A 15,000-nucleotide genomic window follows, 5' to 3' on the forward strand; every position below is an offset into this window, starting at 1 on the left:
GTTGTTTGATTTGATTTTGACGTGTTTATTATTAAGTTAATGAACAAAACTCCAATGCATTACAGTAATTTATTCCAAGAAAAGCTTGTAAGCCAAACAGATTGTAGCCAAGGCTAGTTTCCATATGTTGTCCCACAAGAGTTACCTGGAATCATTAAACATCTAACATGTACAGCCCTGGCCTATTTTTATCTATTTTTTTTTTTTTACTTATAATTATACTATATTCTATTGTGCTTCTATTTTATTTACTTTATATCACTCATTTTATTCCACCTTTTTATTTTACAGTTGTACAGTCCTGGCCTTTTTTTTTTTCATAATTATATTCTATTCTATTGTGCTTCTATCTTAATTTAGTTCATATTCCATTTGATTTTATTCCACCTTTTTATTTGATTATCTGTCCGTTTATTATCTGTCCGTAAAATGTCGCACCGAAAACGACCAAAGCTAATGATTCTAAACGTGGTTCAGGCCTGCTTCTCCCTTCTGACCGCTCGGTCTCCTCTCTCACCGCAGCTGAAGGCTGTCCACGAGCAGCTGGCTGCCCTCTCACAGCCACAGGCCAGCAAACCAAAGAGGAAGGAGAAGGAGAAGAAGGAGAAGAAGAAGGAGAAGCATAAGAAGAAAGGAGGTGGTGGTGGAGGAGGAGGAGGAGGAGGAGGAGGAGGAGGACCAGGAGGAGCAATGGCGGCCCTGGTAGACGACATCCAGAACGCCATCGCCATCGCCCAGCTGCCCAAGAAGTCCAAGAACAACAACAGCAGCAACAAGGATGTCCTCTCAAAGAAGAAGGCCAGGTGGGTCTTCCTGCTTAGGTTAGTGGCGCGTCAGGTGGGTCTTCCTGCTTAGGTTAGTGACGTGTCAGGTGGGTCTTCCTGCTTAGGTTAGTGACGTGTCAGGTGGGTCTTCCTGCTTAGGTTAGTGACGTGTCAGGTGGGTCTTCCTGCTTAGGTTAGTGACGTGTCAGGTGGGTCTTCCTGCTTAGGTTAGTGACGCGTCAGGTGGGTCTTCCTGCTTAGGTTAGTGGCGCGTCAGGTGGGTCTTCCTGCTTAGGTTAGTGACGTGTCAGGTGGGTCTTCCTGCTTAGGTTAGTGACGCGTCAGGTGGGTCTTCCTGCTTAGGTTAGTGACGCGTCAGGTGGGTCTTCCTGCTTAGGTTAGTGACGTGTCAGGTGGGTCTTCCTGCTTAGGTTAGTGGCGCGTCAGGTGACATGGAGGATGGACGCTTAATACATGAGGAGTGATGCGGATAGTCTACTACGACCTATCTCAAACCCCCGGCGGGGTTGTTTGTGTTGCTGTCCCTAGTATGTGGGGAGGGCCTTTTCCTCATGTTATGTAAGATAAGATAAGATATTCCTTTATTGATTCCCATGGGGAATTCGGGCATCATAGCACCATGGGGGGAGGGGGGGGGGGGGGGGGGGGGGGGGGGTACAGGTATGGGCAGGGTAATAGTAGAAAGACATAAATATAGTGTAATAGAATACAATGATAACAGTAGAGCTGATGAAAATAAAGATTAAACTGTAAGCAAAGAAACATTTCGTTGTCTTTATTTGAATACGGCCGGACACGGTCAAACGGAACAAAGGATTGTAATGTCGGAGAGTGTGTATGACATTTGAAATGCATCGAGTATCTCCGAGCCTTGACCTATTTGTTATTGCTGAGGGAGTCCAGATCTAAGTGGCACAGGAGGCCCCTCGCTCATGGCTTGTTGTCCCCAAGATACAAGGCGCTTGTGGTTGAGCCGAAGCGCTGAGCAGTTTACTTGTGTTGGCAAAAGCAGGTGTTTGTTCGTACAGAGACAGGATGTTCCATGCAAAGATTCCCATGTTGAGCAGTTTAATTTGAGGTGTCGGGTCATTGTCAAAAGTTGGAACGAAAGGCCAATAGTTGATTGGTTTCGGGGAATTTGCTGTGGGCTTCAAACAGGATGTCTTGTGCAAAAATGCCATGGCGAGCAGTTTCATATCTGCAGGTGTTTTACATCATGCTGACAGAGTTGTTTTAAAGGTATATTAATTCCACTACAATAGGCAATACAATTCTATTTGAATATAAAAATATGAGGAAAAAAAGAAACGGCGTAGAATATAATGAACTAACTGGTATGATATACGTTGTGGTCCAAGCAGGTTTTGGTGGTCAAGAATCGGACAGCACACCTCCTGTAAACCTAGCATCTAGCACGAGCACTGTAGCACACTTTGTACCCTGAGTGTCTGCACCTTTGTTTATCTTCCTCAAATCTTTATATATTCTGAGTTAATTATGTTGTTTACACTTTATTTTTCTGATATTTCTATATTCAGATCAAATTGTAATGCCTATATTTATGTCTTTCTACTATTACCCTGCCCATACCGGTATCCCCCCTCCCCCATGCTGCTATGATGAATTTCCCCAAGGGGATCAATAAAAGGAATTCTCTCCTCTCCTCTCCTCCTCTCCTCTCCTCTCCTCTCCTCTCCTCTCCTCTCCTCTCCTCTCCTCTCCTCTCCTCTCCTCTCCTCTCCCCACTTCTCCCCTCCTCTCCTCTCCTCACCCCTCTCCTCTCCCCACTTCTCCTCTCCCCTCCTCTCCTCTCCTCTCCTCTCCCCACTTCTCCCCTCCTCTCCCCTCCTCTCCTCTCCTCACCCCTCTCCTCTCCCCACTTCTCCTCTCCCCTCCTCTCCTCTCCTCTCCTCACCCCTCTCCTCCCCTCCTCTCCTCTCCTCTCCTCTCCTCTCCTCTCCTCTCCTCTCCTCTCCTCTTCCCTCCTCTCCCCTCCTCTCCTCTCCTCTCCTCTCCTCTCCCCACTTCTCCTCTCCTCTCCTCCTTTCCTCTCCTCTCCTCTCCTCTCCCCACTTCTCCCCTCCTCTCCTCTCCTCACCCCTCTCCTCTCCCCACTTCTCCTCTCCCCTCCTCTCCTCTCCTCTCCCCACTTCTCCCCTCCTCTCCCCTCCTCTCCTCTCCTCACCCCTCTTCCTCTCCCCACTTCTCCTCTCCTCTCCTCTCCTCCCCTCTTCTCCTCTCCCCACTTCTCCTCTCCCCTCCTCTCCCCCTCCTCTCCTCTCCTCTAACCACCCCTCTTCTTGGTGTGTGTCTCCTCCGTGCAGCAAAAAGGAGCAGATGAAGAACCACCAGGCCATGCACCCGGGCGGCCTGGAGGACGAGCTGGGGGCGGGCGGCTCGTCGGCCGGGGGGGAGAAGAGCAAGCCCATGTCCTACGAGGAGAAGAGGCAGCTGAGCCTGGACATCAACAAGCTCCCCGGGGACAAGCTGGGCCGCGTGGTGCACATCATCCAGTCCCGCGAGCCCTCGCTCAAGAACTCCAACCCCGACGAGATCGAGATCGACTTCGAGACGCTCAAGCCCTCCACGCTGCGCGAGCTGGAGAGATACGTGTCTTCCTGCCTGCGCAAGAAGAAGAAGGGCCCGGGTAATCATCATTATCATAATCATAATGAAAATAAATAATAATAATTCATAGTAATTATTATCATAATCATGATAATAAAATGTTATTTGTATAGCACCTTTCATACAAGCAAGGGCGTTGTTTTGGTTTCAACATGGGGGGGGGGGGCACTTTAAGCAGCTTGTCTCTCATTAGCTCTATCTTTTGAGGGGGACAAATGTACCTCTTCTCAATATTGAGGGGGACATGTCCCCTGCAACCCCCCCCCCTAAATCTAGCACATGCCTACAATAATTGCAGCCCAAAGTACTTCACAGCAGTAATGTAGACATAATTGGACATACAATAGACATAAAATGAGCATATAATTGGCATACATATAGAATGAGCAGAGCATTTATATAAAATTAGTATAAAATAGACAATTTATTTGTATTATTCTGTGTCATTTCTATGTGTGATCCCTCTGCGTCGCTCTCTCTGGTCTGCAGCAGTTGTTGAGAAGCCCATTGAGACGATGATCGCCATCAAAAAGCCTGGAACGTCGTCGGAGAGCAGCGGCTCCACCTCAGACAGCGAGGCGGAGGGGACAGGTGAGAGGGGGAGGGGACAGGTGAGAGGGGGAGGGGACAGGTGAGAGGGGGAGGGGATAGGTGAGAGGACAGGTGAGAGGGGGAGGGGACAGGTGAGAGGGGGAGGGGACAGGTGAGAGGACAGGTGAGGGGGAGGGGACAGGTGAGAGGGGCAGGGGACAGGTGAGAGGACAGGTGAGAGGGGGAGGGGACATGTGAGAGGGGGAGGGGACAGGTGAGGACAGGTGAGAGGGGGAGGGGACAGGTGAGGGGGAGGGGACAGGTGAGAGGACAGGTGAGAGGGAGGGGACAGGTGAGAGGGGGAGGGGACAGGTGAGAGGGGGAGGGGACAGGTGAGAGGGGGAGGGGACAGGTGAGGGAGCGGAGGGGACAGGTGAGCGGACAGGTGAGAGGGGGAGGGGACAGGTGAGAGCACAGGTGAGATGGGGAGGGGACAGGTGAGAGGGGGAGGGGACAGGTGAGGGGGAGGGGACAGGCGAGAGCACAGGTGAGAGGGGGAGGGGACAGGTGAGAGGGGGAGGGGACAGGCGAGAGCACAGGTGAGAGGGGGAGGGGACTGGCGAGAGGGGGAGGGGACAGGCGAGAGGGGGAGGGGACAGGTGAGAGGGGGAGGGGACAGGTGAGGGAGCATAGGCGACAGGTGAGAGGGGGAGGGGACAGGCGAGGGAGCGGAGGGGAGGGGACAGGTGAGAGGGGGAGGGGACAGGTGAGAGGGGGAGGGGACAGGTGAGAGGGGGAGGGGACAGGTGAGAGGGGGAGGGGACAGGCGAGGGAGCGGAGGGGACAGGTGAGAGGGGGAGGGGACAGGTGAGAGGCTTCAGCGGAGTCTTGGTAACAGCAAGACCACGCCTGTATTCCTGATGGATTCACAGTCTGTATACGGTTTAACTTTGGGGGTGACTGTGGCTTAGGAGGTAGAGCGGTCTTCTGGTAATCAGAAGGTTGCCGGTTCGATTCTGGCTCCTCCCTGAAGCACGTCGACGTGTCCTTGAGCAAGACACTTAACCCCTAACTGCTCCCGATGAGCAGGTCGGCACCTTGCATGGTCTCCTCCGCCGTCTGTGTGTGAATATATGAGTGAATGGGTGAATGTGCGGCATAAGTTGTAAAACGCTTTGGATAAAAGCTGTTATATGAATGCAGTTCATTTACCATTTTACAGTTTGACTAAATAATATCACTCATTTTCTCTATCTGAAGTTCCAAATATTTGCTTGATATTTTATTCCATTGAAAAACAGTCAGTAACTTCCACACTATAGTGACAGTTGACCTGTTTATTGACAGTTCATGCAAGTCACCTATAATCATGCAGGGGCGACAGTGGCTCAGCAGGTAGAGTGGTCGTCTGGTAATCGGAAGGTTCCCAGTTAGATTCCCGCTCCTCCCGGGCCAGTGTGTCAAAGTGTCCTTGAGCAAGACACTTAACCCCCTAACTGCTCCCAATGAGCAGGTCGGCACCATGCATGGTTGCCCCCACCTTCACTGTGTGAGTAGTGATGCACGATATATCGGCCGCCGATAATATATCGGCCGATATGGCAGTTTTTTTACACATCGGTATCGGTCCGATATCAAGATAGGGCAGATATATATATAATTTTTTTTTTTGTTTTTTTTTTTTTAATAATTATATACATGTTTTGGTCTTAAATAGTTTCAAAATATCAGTAATTTCTGAAAATAATTTACAAAAGTAAAAAAAGAAAGCATTTTGGAAAATAACTTTATTTGATTATCATAAAAAAGTGTTTTCTATACACAGATATCGACATCGGTAAATATCGGTATCGGCCAGAACAGCAATATTAATATCGGTTATCTGTATCGGCCACAATTTTCACATCGGTGCATCACTATGTGTGAGTGAATGTGAGGCATAAAGTTGTAAAGCGCTTTCGGATAAAAGCTGCTATATAAATGCAGTCCATTTACCATCTTATTTCATGCATCACGTTATAATTTTTTTCCTCATTTCAGGAATGATGCCAAAACAGCAGAAGAAGAAAGGCCACTCCATGAAGGACGGCAAGAAGAGCCACCCTCACGGCCACGGCGGCCACCACCCCCCCGGCCTGCAGAAGCACCAGCACCAGTCGTCCGCGCCGGGCTTCCAGGCCCCGCCCCCCGTCGCCGCCCTGGAGTCCTCCCACCTGCTGGAGAACAGCTTCGACGCCCTGCCGCACTTCGGCCCGCCGCTGATGCACCTGTCCCACCACGCCTCCGGCGCCGCTTCGTCGCCCGCGCCCCCCCACCTCAACGCCCACCCCGCGGCCGGCTCCTCGTCGCCCGACACCCACCCCTTCCTCAACCAACGCCCCGTCCTCACGTCCCCAGGTACCCGTCTGTCGCACGTCTCCGTCCCAGCTGGCTGCGTCATGTCACTGTGTGTAGTAAACCCTGCATCATGTTAAACTATAGTGACTTACTACCATAGTGTCTTTATACCTGTATCACTGTACATATTACAACTCTGTACATACATCTGATTATATGATTAGGGCTGACCCCCCGAATAGTTGAATAATCGATCGAAAGGAGCCGTAGTCGACTGCCAACCTCTTATTTTAATGCAAAAGATTATAATATATATATATTTTTTTTATTATTCTTTCTAAAAGCAAAGAGGCCTAGAAGCGTGGCTAACACTAATGGCGCGCATACCAGTGAGGCTAACTGCCTATGGAACGGGCACAGAGGCACTGAAAGAGGATTTCACCCGTCTAATGAACACACTATAGACTAGACAAATATCAAGATGTATCCATCAGTGGACCCAATTGCATGCTTTTGCAGAGGACAAGAAGCCTTCAGTCGACTCCTCCAGACATTAAGCACCCCCCACAGCCCAAATTACATTTAAAAAAAAATATTATAATTATATATATATAATTATATATATATATATATTTTTTTTTTCACTGTCACGATGTTTGCAGAGCTATATTCTATATTATAGCTATGGAGACAATACTATGGCTCATTTGACGGTCACTATCTCGTCCAACATGTAAAATAGAGTAAATTTTTTCATGTATACGTTCGCGTGTTATCCCGTGGTCAATATTGTATAGTTTCAGAGTGATCCGGGCTAATTCCTGGAAACGGCGTTATGGAGCGCTATGTGAATTTAGCTAAAGGCGTTCGCGTTGCTCGCCTGGACACGTTACTATTTCCAAATCAAAGGTATATATGTAAGGGATAATGTATAGCTACGAGGTCATTGTCGCAAAATAATTGACCGACACAGAGTTTAGAACACCGAGACGCAGCCGAGGTGTTTTAAACGTCAGTGAAGGTCAATTATTTTGCGACAATGACCGAGTATAGGCTATACATTATCCCGCTTATTACATGGCTAACTTACTAACAATATACCTAATTCATCGACAAGACGAGATAAAATGCAGACGCAGTTGTTCTGTGGCTCTGTCAGCCCAAATAAAGTGATTATTATTATCGGCAGCCGGCAGGTCTGTGGTCTGATTGCATGACTGCATGAGTGCAGCTGTGCATATGCTGAGCAGCACTGATACAGTGTGTGTAGTGGGCTTGATTGCTACAGCTGCGCACAGCGGTCATTATTGTTCGGCAGAGGTCCGTTATCGAGTAATATCGGACCTCTGACGAGCGCTATTGACCAATCACAAGCAAGCATTTCGGCGAATGTGAAAACGGCATGTAATAATAGGTATTATGTTTCATCATGAATGCATCAAAGGGGGGGAGGTCGTTTTTTGATGCTCTGATCGTCAGCAACGGCATACATTTTTAATACTACATACGTTGAATGTTGCGATCGATGTGAAATCATTGTTGGATCAAAGTAGGATTGATGTCATATAGTCCTTACCTTTATTAGGAGGTATGGTATCCCAAAAAGAATATTCCAATTGTCTGATCGCGATCAATGTCCATCGGGTCCCTGACATTAAACGGCACAAAATATGCATGAAGTGTGCTGAACGCGTTCCAAAGCATTGCACTCTCGGCGTCTCAGAATGAGTTCCAATGGTAACACTGAGGTCCGTGAGAGTGTATAGAATATTAAAATCGAAAAAAATAATAAACGATAAACCCGAGATTTCCCAAGAAAGTGTTAACACTTTCCACACCAGACCCGATGATAGTCGGGTTAACTCGCCGAACGTTCAGCGCCAGACCCGAGTATAGTCGGGTTTTGGTCGTTATTTCTTTTATTCGCTATTTCCATTCATTATCCATCCAGGGAGCCTGTGTTATCATTGGGAATGGGTCTGAGATCGCAAAAGTCCAATACCGCCGCCTGGTGGCTTGCGGTCGTCGGTATTGCACATCCTTTGAAACTATGTGTATTTTGGTGTGCGTCGATTAAATAGGTCCGGGCTGACTTCCTAGTCGGGCTTTACGAGTGGTTATAAGTAACGCATGGATTGATATGAATCAAACACTCCTGATTCATGTTCTTTGGTGGATTATGATGGCGACACGATCGATACTTGGAATGGTGATCAGATAATTGGAATATTCTTTTTGGGTACATCCTAGTCAAGATAAGGGCTATATGGTATCAATCTTGCGTTGATCCAATAATTCCTTCATTGCGATCGGAGCACATGTGTGTAATGTACTGTGTAACGTATTCCATTGGTGACGATCAAAGCAAAAAAACATAATACCGATAATATAGATGTGATTTCAAAATAGTAGCATGTACAGGCGAGAAATGACAGTTTTTAGTGAATTGCACGTATTGCTGCATAGCGCCGTTTTCTGGGATTAGACAGGATTATTCTAAAACTATAGTCATCATCACCACGGTATAAAACGGGAATGTATGGATGAAAAAATTATTTCTTTTTCTCATATTGAACGATAGATAGGTGATGTCAAATGGGCAATATTATTATATCCATAGCTATAATATATAATATAGTTTTAGCCCTGCAAACACCGCCATGTATTCCTATACTCTAAAGCGCTGGCCTTTCAACAGTAACATTAAACGGCGCCCTCTGGCGCTGAATGAGTTAAAAGCCCAAACCATTGTGACCGTTGTCCTCCTCCTCCCTCCCTCCTCCAGCCCTGCACAACGCCTTGCCCCAGCAACCCTCTCGGCCCAGTCACAAGGCTGCAGCTCTACCTCCCAAGCACCCCCTGCTGCACCAAGGAGCCCCTCCCCCGCAGACTCCTACCCTACTACAACAACAACAGCAGCAACAACAACAACAACAACAACAACAGCAGCAGCAGCAACAACAACAACAACAACAACAACGAGAGCAACAGCAGCAGCAGCAACAACAACAACAACTGCAACAACAACGAGAGCAGCAACAGCAGCAACAACAACGAGAGCAACAGCAACGAGAGCAACAGCAACGAGAGCAACAACAACAGCAGCAACAACAACAACAACAGCAGCAACAACGAGAGCAACAGCAGCAACAACAACGAGAGCAACAACAACAACAACAACAGCAGCAGCAGCAACAACAGCAGCAGGCGGCGGCCCCGCCTCAGAGTCACCAACTCTCCTCTCACATCCTCCAGTCCCCTCAGACGCTGCACCAGCGGGCCCTGTCCCCCCCCACGCTCACCTCCCAGGGCCTGCTGTCCTCCCAGCCGCCCCAGATGCTGCTGGAGGACGACGAGGAGCCGGGGCCCCCGCTGCCCCTCAGCCAGGTCCACATGTACCTGCAGCAGCAGCAGCACCAGGGCCGGCTGCCCCAGCAGCAACTCATGCAGCTGCAGGCTCAGCAGGCGCAGCAGGCTCAAGCTCAGGCTCAAGCTCAGGCTCAAGCCCAGGCTCAGCAGGCCCAGGCCCAGGCTCAAGCCCAGGCTCGACAGCAGCAGCAGCAGCAGGCCCAGGCTCCCCTCCTGCAGTCGGTCCAGGTGCAGCATTCCCCCCTGCCTTCCTCCCAGCTCTCGGCCCAGGCCCCGCAGCAGCAGCAGCCCGCCCCCGCGCAGCACCAGCCACAGCAGCAGATGACGTCCCACCAGGCGCAGCGCCACATGCAGCAGCAGCAGCAGCAGATGAGCTACCAGCAGGGGGCGCAGCAGCAACACAAGGTGTCTCTGTCCTCCTCCTCCTCCAAGACGCAGCAGCAGCTCCTCCTCCTCCAGCAGCAGCAGCAGCAGCAGCAGCCCTCCCCTCGACAGCTCAAGGCCGACCCGTACAACCCAGGTGAGTCCTGAGGGTGTGTGTGTGTGTGTGTGTGTGTGTGTGTGTGTGTGTGTGTGTGTGTGTGTGTGTGTGTGTGTGTGTGTGTGTGTGTGTGTGTGTGTGTGTGTGTGTGTGTGTGTGTGTGTGTGTGTGTGTGTGTGTGTGTGTGTGTGTGTGTGTGTGTGTGTGTGTGTGTGTGTGTGTGTGTGTGTGTGTGTGTGTGTGTGTGTGTGTGTGTGTGTGTGGGGGAATGTATTTAACCCTTTCACTACCGCACTACCAAATGGTTAACCATTTCACTTTGACAATACAGAAGGTTAACCCCTTCCACTGCCACACGACAAAGGGTTAACCCTTTCACGACCACACTACAGAAGGTTAACCCTTTCACTACCACACTACAGACAGTATATAATGAATATAAGTAAATGGAAGATTGCTCCACTTCTACAAGGTCGAAATAAAGGAAAAAAGAAAAAAGTTTCGCATTGAAAGTCGGGATGATTGACGGGGGCTGGCGTGAGCTGGGAAGTGTAGTTTTATGAAATTCGAAATCCCATCGAAAGCCCCTGGGTCTCTTCTAGGGGTGGACGGTATAAACGGTATGAATTTGCTCTACGGTATGGATTTTGACTATACCGTGTAACCGGTAGTGCAGCTCTAAAATAGCAATGACGTCATGTAACCACAGCGCGACTATTTCACTCTCATTTGCCCCTAAAAATAGATAGAATTAGTCATAGATAATAGATATGTGCGAACTGGAAAAAGTTATTTAGGAGGCTTCGCGCAGTGGGCGTGCCAGCCCCTACCGCACGCATGTAAACACGGGTCTAGTAGTCTAGTGGGACGGGACACGGGAGCTGTCGGCGTCTCCCTGAGCTAACGTTAGCTTAGCTACCGTTACAAAATGACCCAGTCAACTATTCACTTTTAGTTTAATACATGATGGGGCATTGTCTAACCGAACGGTATCTAGTCGGCCAGCTACCGATAGCTCCTGACATCAACAAACGCTCCACAAAGTCTAGTACTAGAGACGTGTATGCTACCTGTTAGCTCACGTTAACGCAAGTTAGTTCACCGTTCAAAACGAAATGTCCCATTGAACTAAATAATTCACTGAGGCGTTGTATTAACGTTATATATGCAGTAGCTACAGATAGCTCCTGATATCAATGTCTTATAACACTGATTCGATTCGAGCTGAGGGCTTGCTAACGTTATACCAATACAATAGGGTCCAGGTGCAGCGTCGGAGAATCCTGGCCGTAGCTCTGCTTGAGGCTACTCGAGTATAGGTCCAGGTGCAGCTCCGGAGAATCCTGGCCGTAGCTGGAGGCTACTAGAGTACACACAGACAGTGGAGCTTGTTGCGTGGTGGCGATGTCTCGCAGATAATACAAGTACAAGTCTAATTATATAATATATATATTTTATAAAAAAAAAAAAAAATTATATAAAATAAAATAAAAATGTTTTATCAAAAACGATGATACCGTGATATATACCGTTACCGTCTATGCTTCAAATTATACCGTGATATAAATTTTAGACCATACCGTCCACCCCTATTCTCTCAAAAGACTACACTCAAGTTAGGTTGTGCCATGTCCTCGCGTCAATATCCGCTTTTTTGCGACTCGATGCGCTGAGATTTCTATAAACTCATATTTCACTAATAACACTTAAAATCATTGGCAAACAAACGTAGTGCTGAAAATATACAGTTTGACCGCTGTTTTGACAAGGTTTGGGTCTTTACTCTTGGCTACATTTGAAAAAGAAACGCAACATTAATTAATATGTTCTGTATTGATTGATTTATGCCGTGATATCAATCTCGTACCGGTACCGCTCGGGCTTAAGGGGTTAAGATTAGGGATGGGTACCGAATTCTGTACTTTTGAGGTACCAAACCAAAACACGTCGGTGAGATACCAAAAAAAAAAAAAAATGTTTACCTTTTTTCTTTTCATGTCAACGTTCACACGCACAATATATGCTTACCTAGGATTTGACTTGATTCAACAACAATCAGTCGGAGCAATGGCAAGCCGAAAACTGTCAATTGTAGTTATTTGAAGTTTGGATTTTTTTTCACGACTGAGGTAGGTAAAATAAATTTCTTGAGACTAAAGTACCGAAAAAAGGTACCGTTGGGTACCGGTATCGATTCACAGGTACCGGTACCGTATCGGTTCAAATGTGAGAGGTACCCATCCCTAGTTAAGATAAGATATTCCTTTATTGATCCCCTTGGGGAAATGTGGGCGTTATAGTGGACGTGACGTGGCGATAGGTGGATGACTTGTTTGTGTGACTGTTTATTTGTTCTCCGACAGCCCACCTGAGGGAGAACCCCTCCCCCCTCATGATGCACTCCCCACCCCTCCCCCAGTACCCTGTGGCCCACCCGTCTCCACCTCACAACATGCAGCCCAAGAAGGTCAGTACTTCCTGCTGTGTACACAAAAGCACACGGACCACACTCATTACTTATCTACAGTGTGTGTGTGTTGATGTTTAATTGTGACTGTTTGCTTGGCGAGCAGCAGAGGGCGCCGGCGGGTCACAGTGTGGTGAAGGAGGAGAAGCTGACCCCCTCCCCTGTGATGAGAGGAGAGCCCTTCAACCCCGCCATGAGATCAGACCACCACAAGCACCCTGATAACAAACCCTCACTACCAGGCCACGGCCACCAGAGTGAGTACCTAGACCTCCACAAGCACCCTGATAACAAACCCTCACTACCAGGCCACGGCCACCAGAGTGAGTACCTAGACCTCCACAAGCACCCTGATAACAAACCCTCACTACCAGGCCACGGCCACCAGAGTGAGTACCTAGACCACCACAAGCACCCTGATAACAAACCCTCACTACCAGGCCACGGCCACCAGAGTGGGTACCTAGACCTCCACAAGCACCCTGATAACAAACCCTCACTACCAGGCCACGGCCACCAGAGTGAGTACCTAGACCTCCACAAGCACCCTGATAACAAACCCTCACTACCAGGCCACGGCCACCAGAGTGAGTACCTAGACCTCCACAAGCACCCTGATAACAAACCCTCACTACCAGGCCACGGCCACCAGAGTGAGTACCTAGACCTCCACAAACACCCTGATAACAAACCCTCACTACCAGGCCACGGCCACCAGAGTGAGTACCTAGACCTCCACAAACACCCTGATAACAAACCCTCACTACCAACATCTTCTGAGCATGTCTCCTCATGTTTGGAAAGTTCTCCTCCTTGAGAGCAGAGTAGAACTCTAGCAGTGATGCTGACTTAAAGTGCTCTTTCAGTAGTGAATCAGACTGCAGGTCAATGAGTTCAAGCTGAACAACTATCAACACTGCAGGTAAAGGGAGAGGAAACCAGCTGCATTTCATCCTCAACCTTTTTGAAATCTTAAACGCCTTGAAAATTCATCATGCAGTGCTCCGAACATGGATGAGTACCTGTGCCGGTGATCAGCTGATGGTTTGACTTCTTTCAGGGTTTTCATGTGTTTGAGATTGTTGCTGCCTAGTTGCCTTGAAATTAATCGCAACTTTGTCATGAAGGCTTTCACATGGCTATGCATTTCATGAGCAAAAATGCCCTTGCCCTGCAGTTGTGTGTTCAGTAGGGATGGGTACCGTTCACATTTGAACCGATACGGTACCGGTACCTGTGAATCGATACCGGTACCCAACGGTACCTTTTTTCTGTACTTTAGTCTCTAAAAATGTAATCTACCTACCTCAGTTGTGGAAAAAAAAATCCAAACTTCAAATAACCACACTTTCGACCGTTTTCGACTGCTTTGTTGTTGAATCAAGTTAAATCCTAGGTAAGCGTATATTGTGCGTGTGAACGTTGACATGAAAAGAAAAGTAAAAAAAAAAAAAGAAGAAAAAAAATATCATCTTTCGCGGGCCGGTCAGAATGGCCTGCGGGCCGTACAATGCCCAGGTCTGTTCTATATGAATTGAAAATGGGGGACCCTGATGTAAACAAGACGGTGGGGCTCGCTCTGCCGCGCGCGGCAGCACCAGAGCGTGGATAGGGGGGCGGGTCACGTGGGGGTCGCGGCCAATCAGAGGAACCCGGAAACCGAATTCCGTTGCGGAAAGGATACACGCGCCCAGTACCAACCATCATTCAATGTTGTTCATGTGGGCCTGGCAGCTTCATATTGTAGTGGGCCTCCACAAATAAACCTATGTATATAACACTGTGATATAGAATCTGTGGATTCAAATTAATTAATTTAAATGTGTTTGTGTGTTTTTCTGGAGCAGATGTGAAGTCTATGGACGGCTCCCGGCCTGTCATCCGCTCCTCTGAGACCAGTGGGCCGCCCCCCGCTCTGCAGGACAAGGAGAAGTTCAAGCAGGAGGCCAAGGTGCCTATGGCTCCCAAGAAGGTACAGGCGGGTGTGGAAGGGACACGAGTTCATCTCACGGTTTCATCTCAAACCTTTATTTCAACTCGTGAGACACTGAGAGGTCGCCCTCGTTTACAGCGAGTTTACAGAACAAGACGCCGTTTATTAGCAATTTCATACATGGGTCAACAATATAATAACTCTGAATATAAGAATATGAGCAAGTAAACAGTGTAATCAAAGGTGCAGGTGAGGGTCTGTATGCCCTATCGGTTATATTATACGTTACAATAACTATGGGCAATAAAACACTTAGAATCTGAATATATATACTATGAGTAAAGTAAAGTATACAGTATACACAGGTACAGTATACATAAGGTACCCTGACTGGCATGATATACGCTGTAGTCCGTGCAGTTTAGGTGGTAAGAGTCGGACACACGCTTAGTGATCAGTCGTTCCTAGT

General features: G+C 48.3%; 1 protein-coding gene across 1 annotated transcript in view; it reads left to right on the top strand.

Moving 5' to 3' along the window:
• The window catches only part of brd4 (bromodomain containing 4), a 76,707-nt gene that overhangs the window by 50,312 nt on the left and 11,395 nt on the right, over window positions 1-15,000 (top strand). The window contains 10 exon segments of the mRNA XM_084329440.1: window positions 523-630; window positions 632-680; window positions 683-803; window positions 3,110-3,432; window positions 3,903-4,004; window positions 5,985-6,341; window positions 9,067-10,170; window positions 12,495-12,598; window positions 12,705-12,855; window positions 14,446-14,570. Of these exon segments, the coding sequence (XP_084185566.1) occupies window positions 523-630; window positions 632-680; window positions 683-803; window positions 3,110-3,432; window positions 3,903-4,004; window positions 5,985-6,341; window positions 9,067-10,170; window positions 12,495-12,598; window positions 12,705-12,855; window positions 14,446-14,570 (2,544 nt within the window).

This window comes from Notolepis coatsorum, assembly GCF_963971535.1.
Source record: "Notolepis coatsorum genome assembly, chromosome: 14".
Classification (NCBI taxonomy): domain Eukaryota; kingdom Metazoa; phylum Chordata; class Actinopteri; order Aulopiformes; family Paralepididae; genus Notolepis; species Notolepis coatsorum.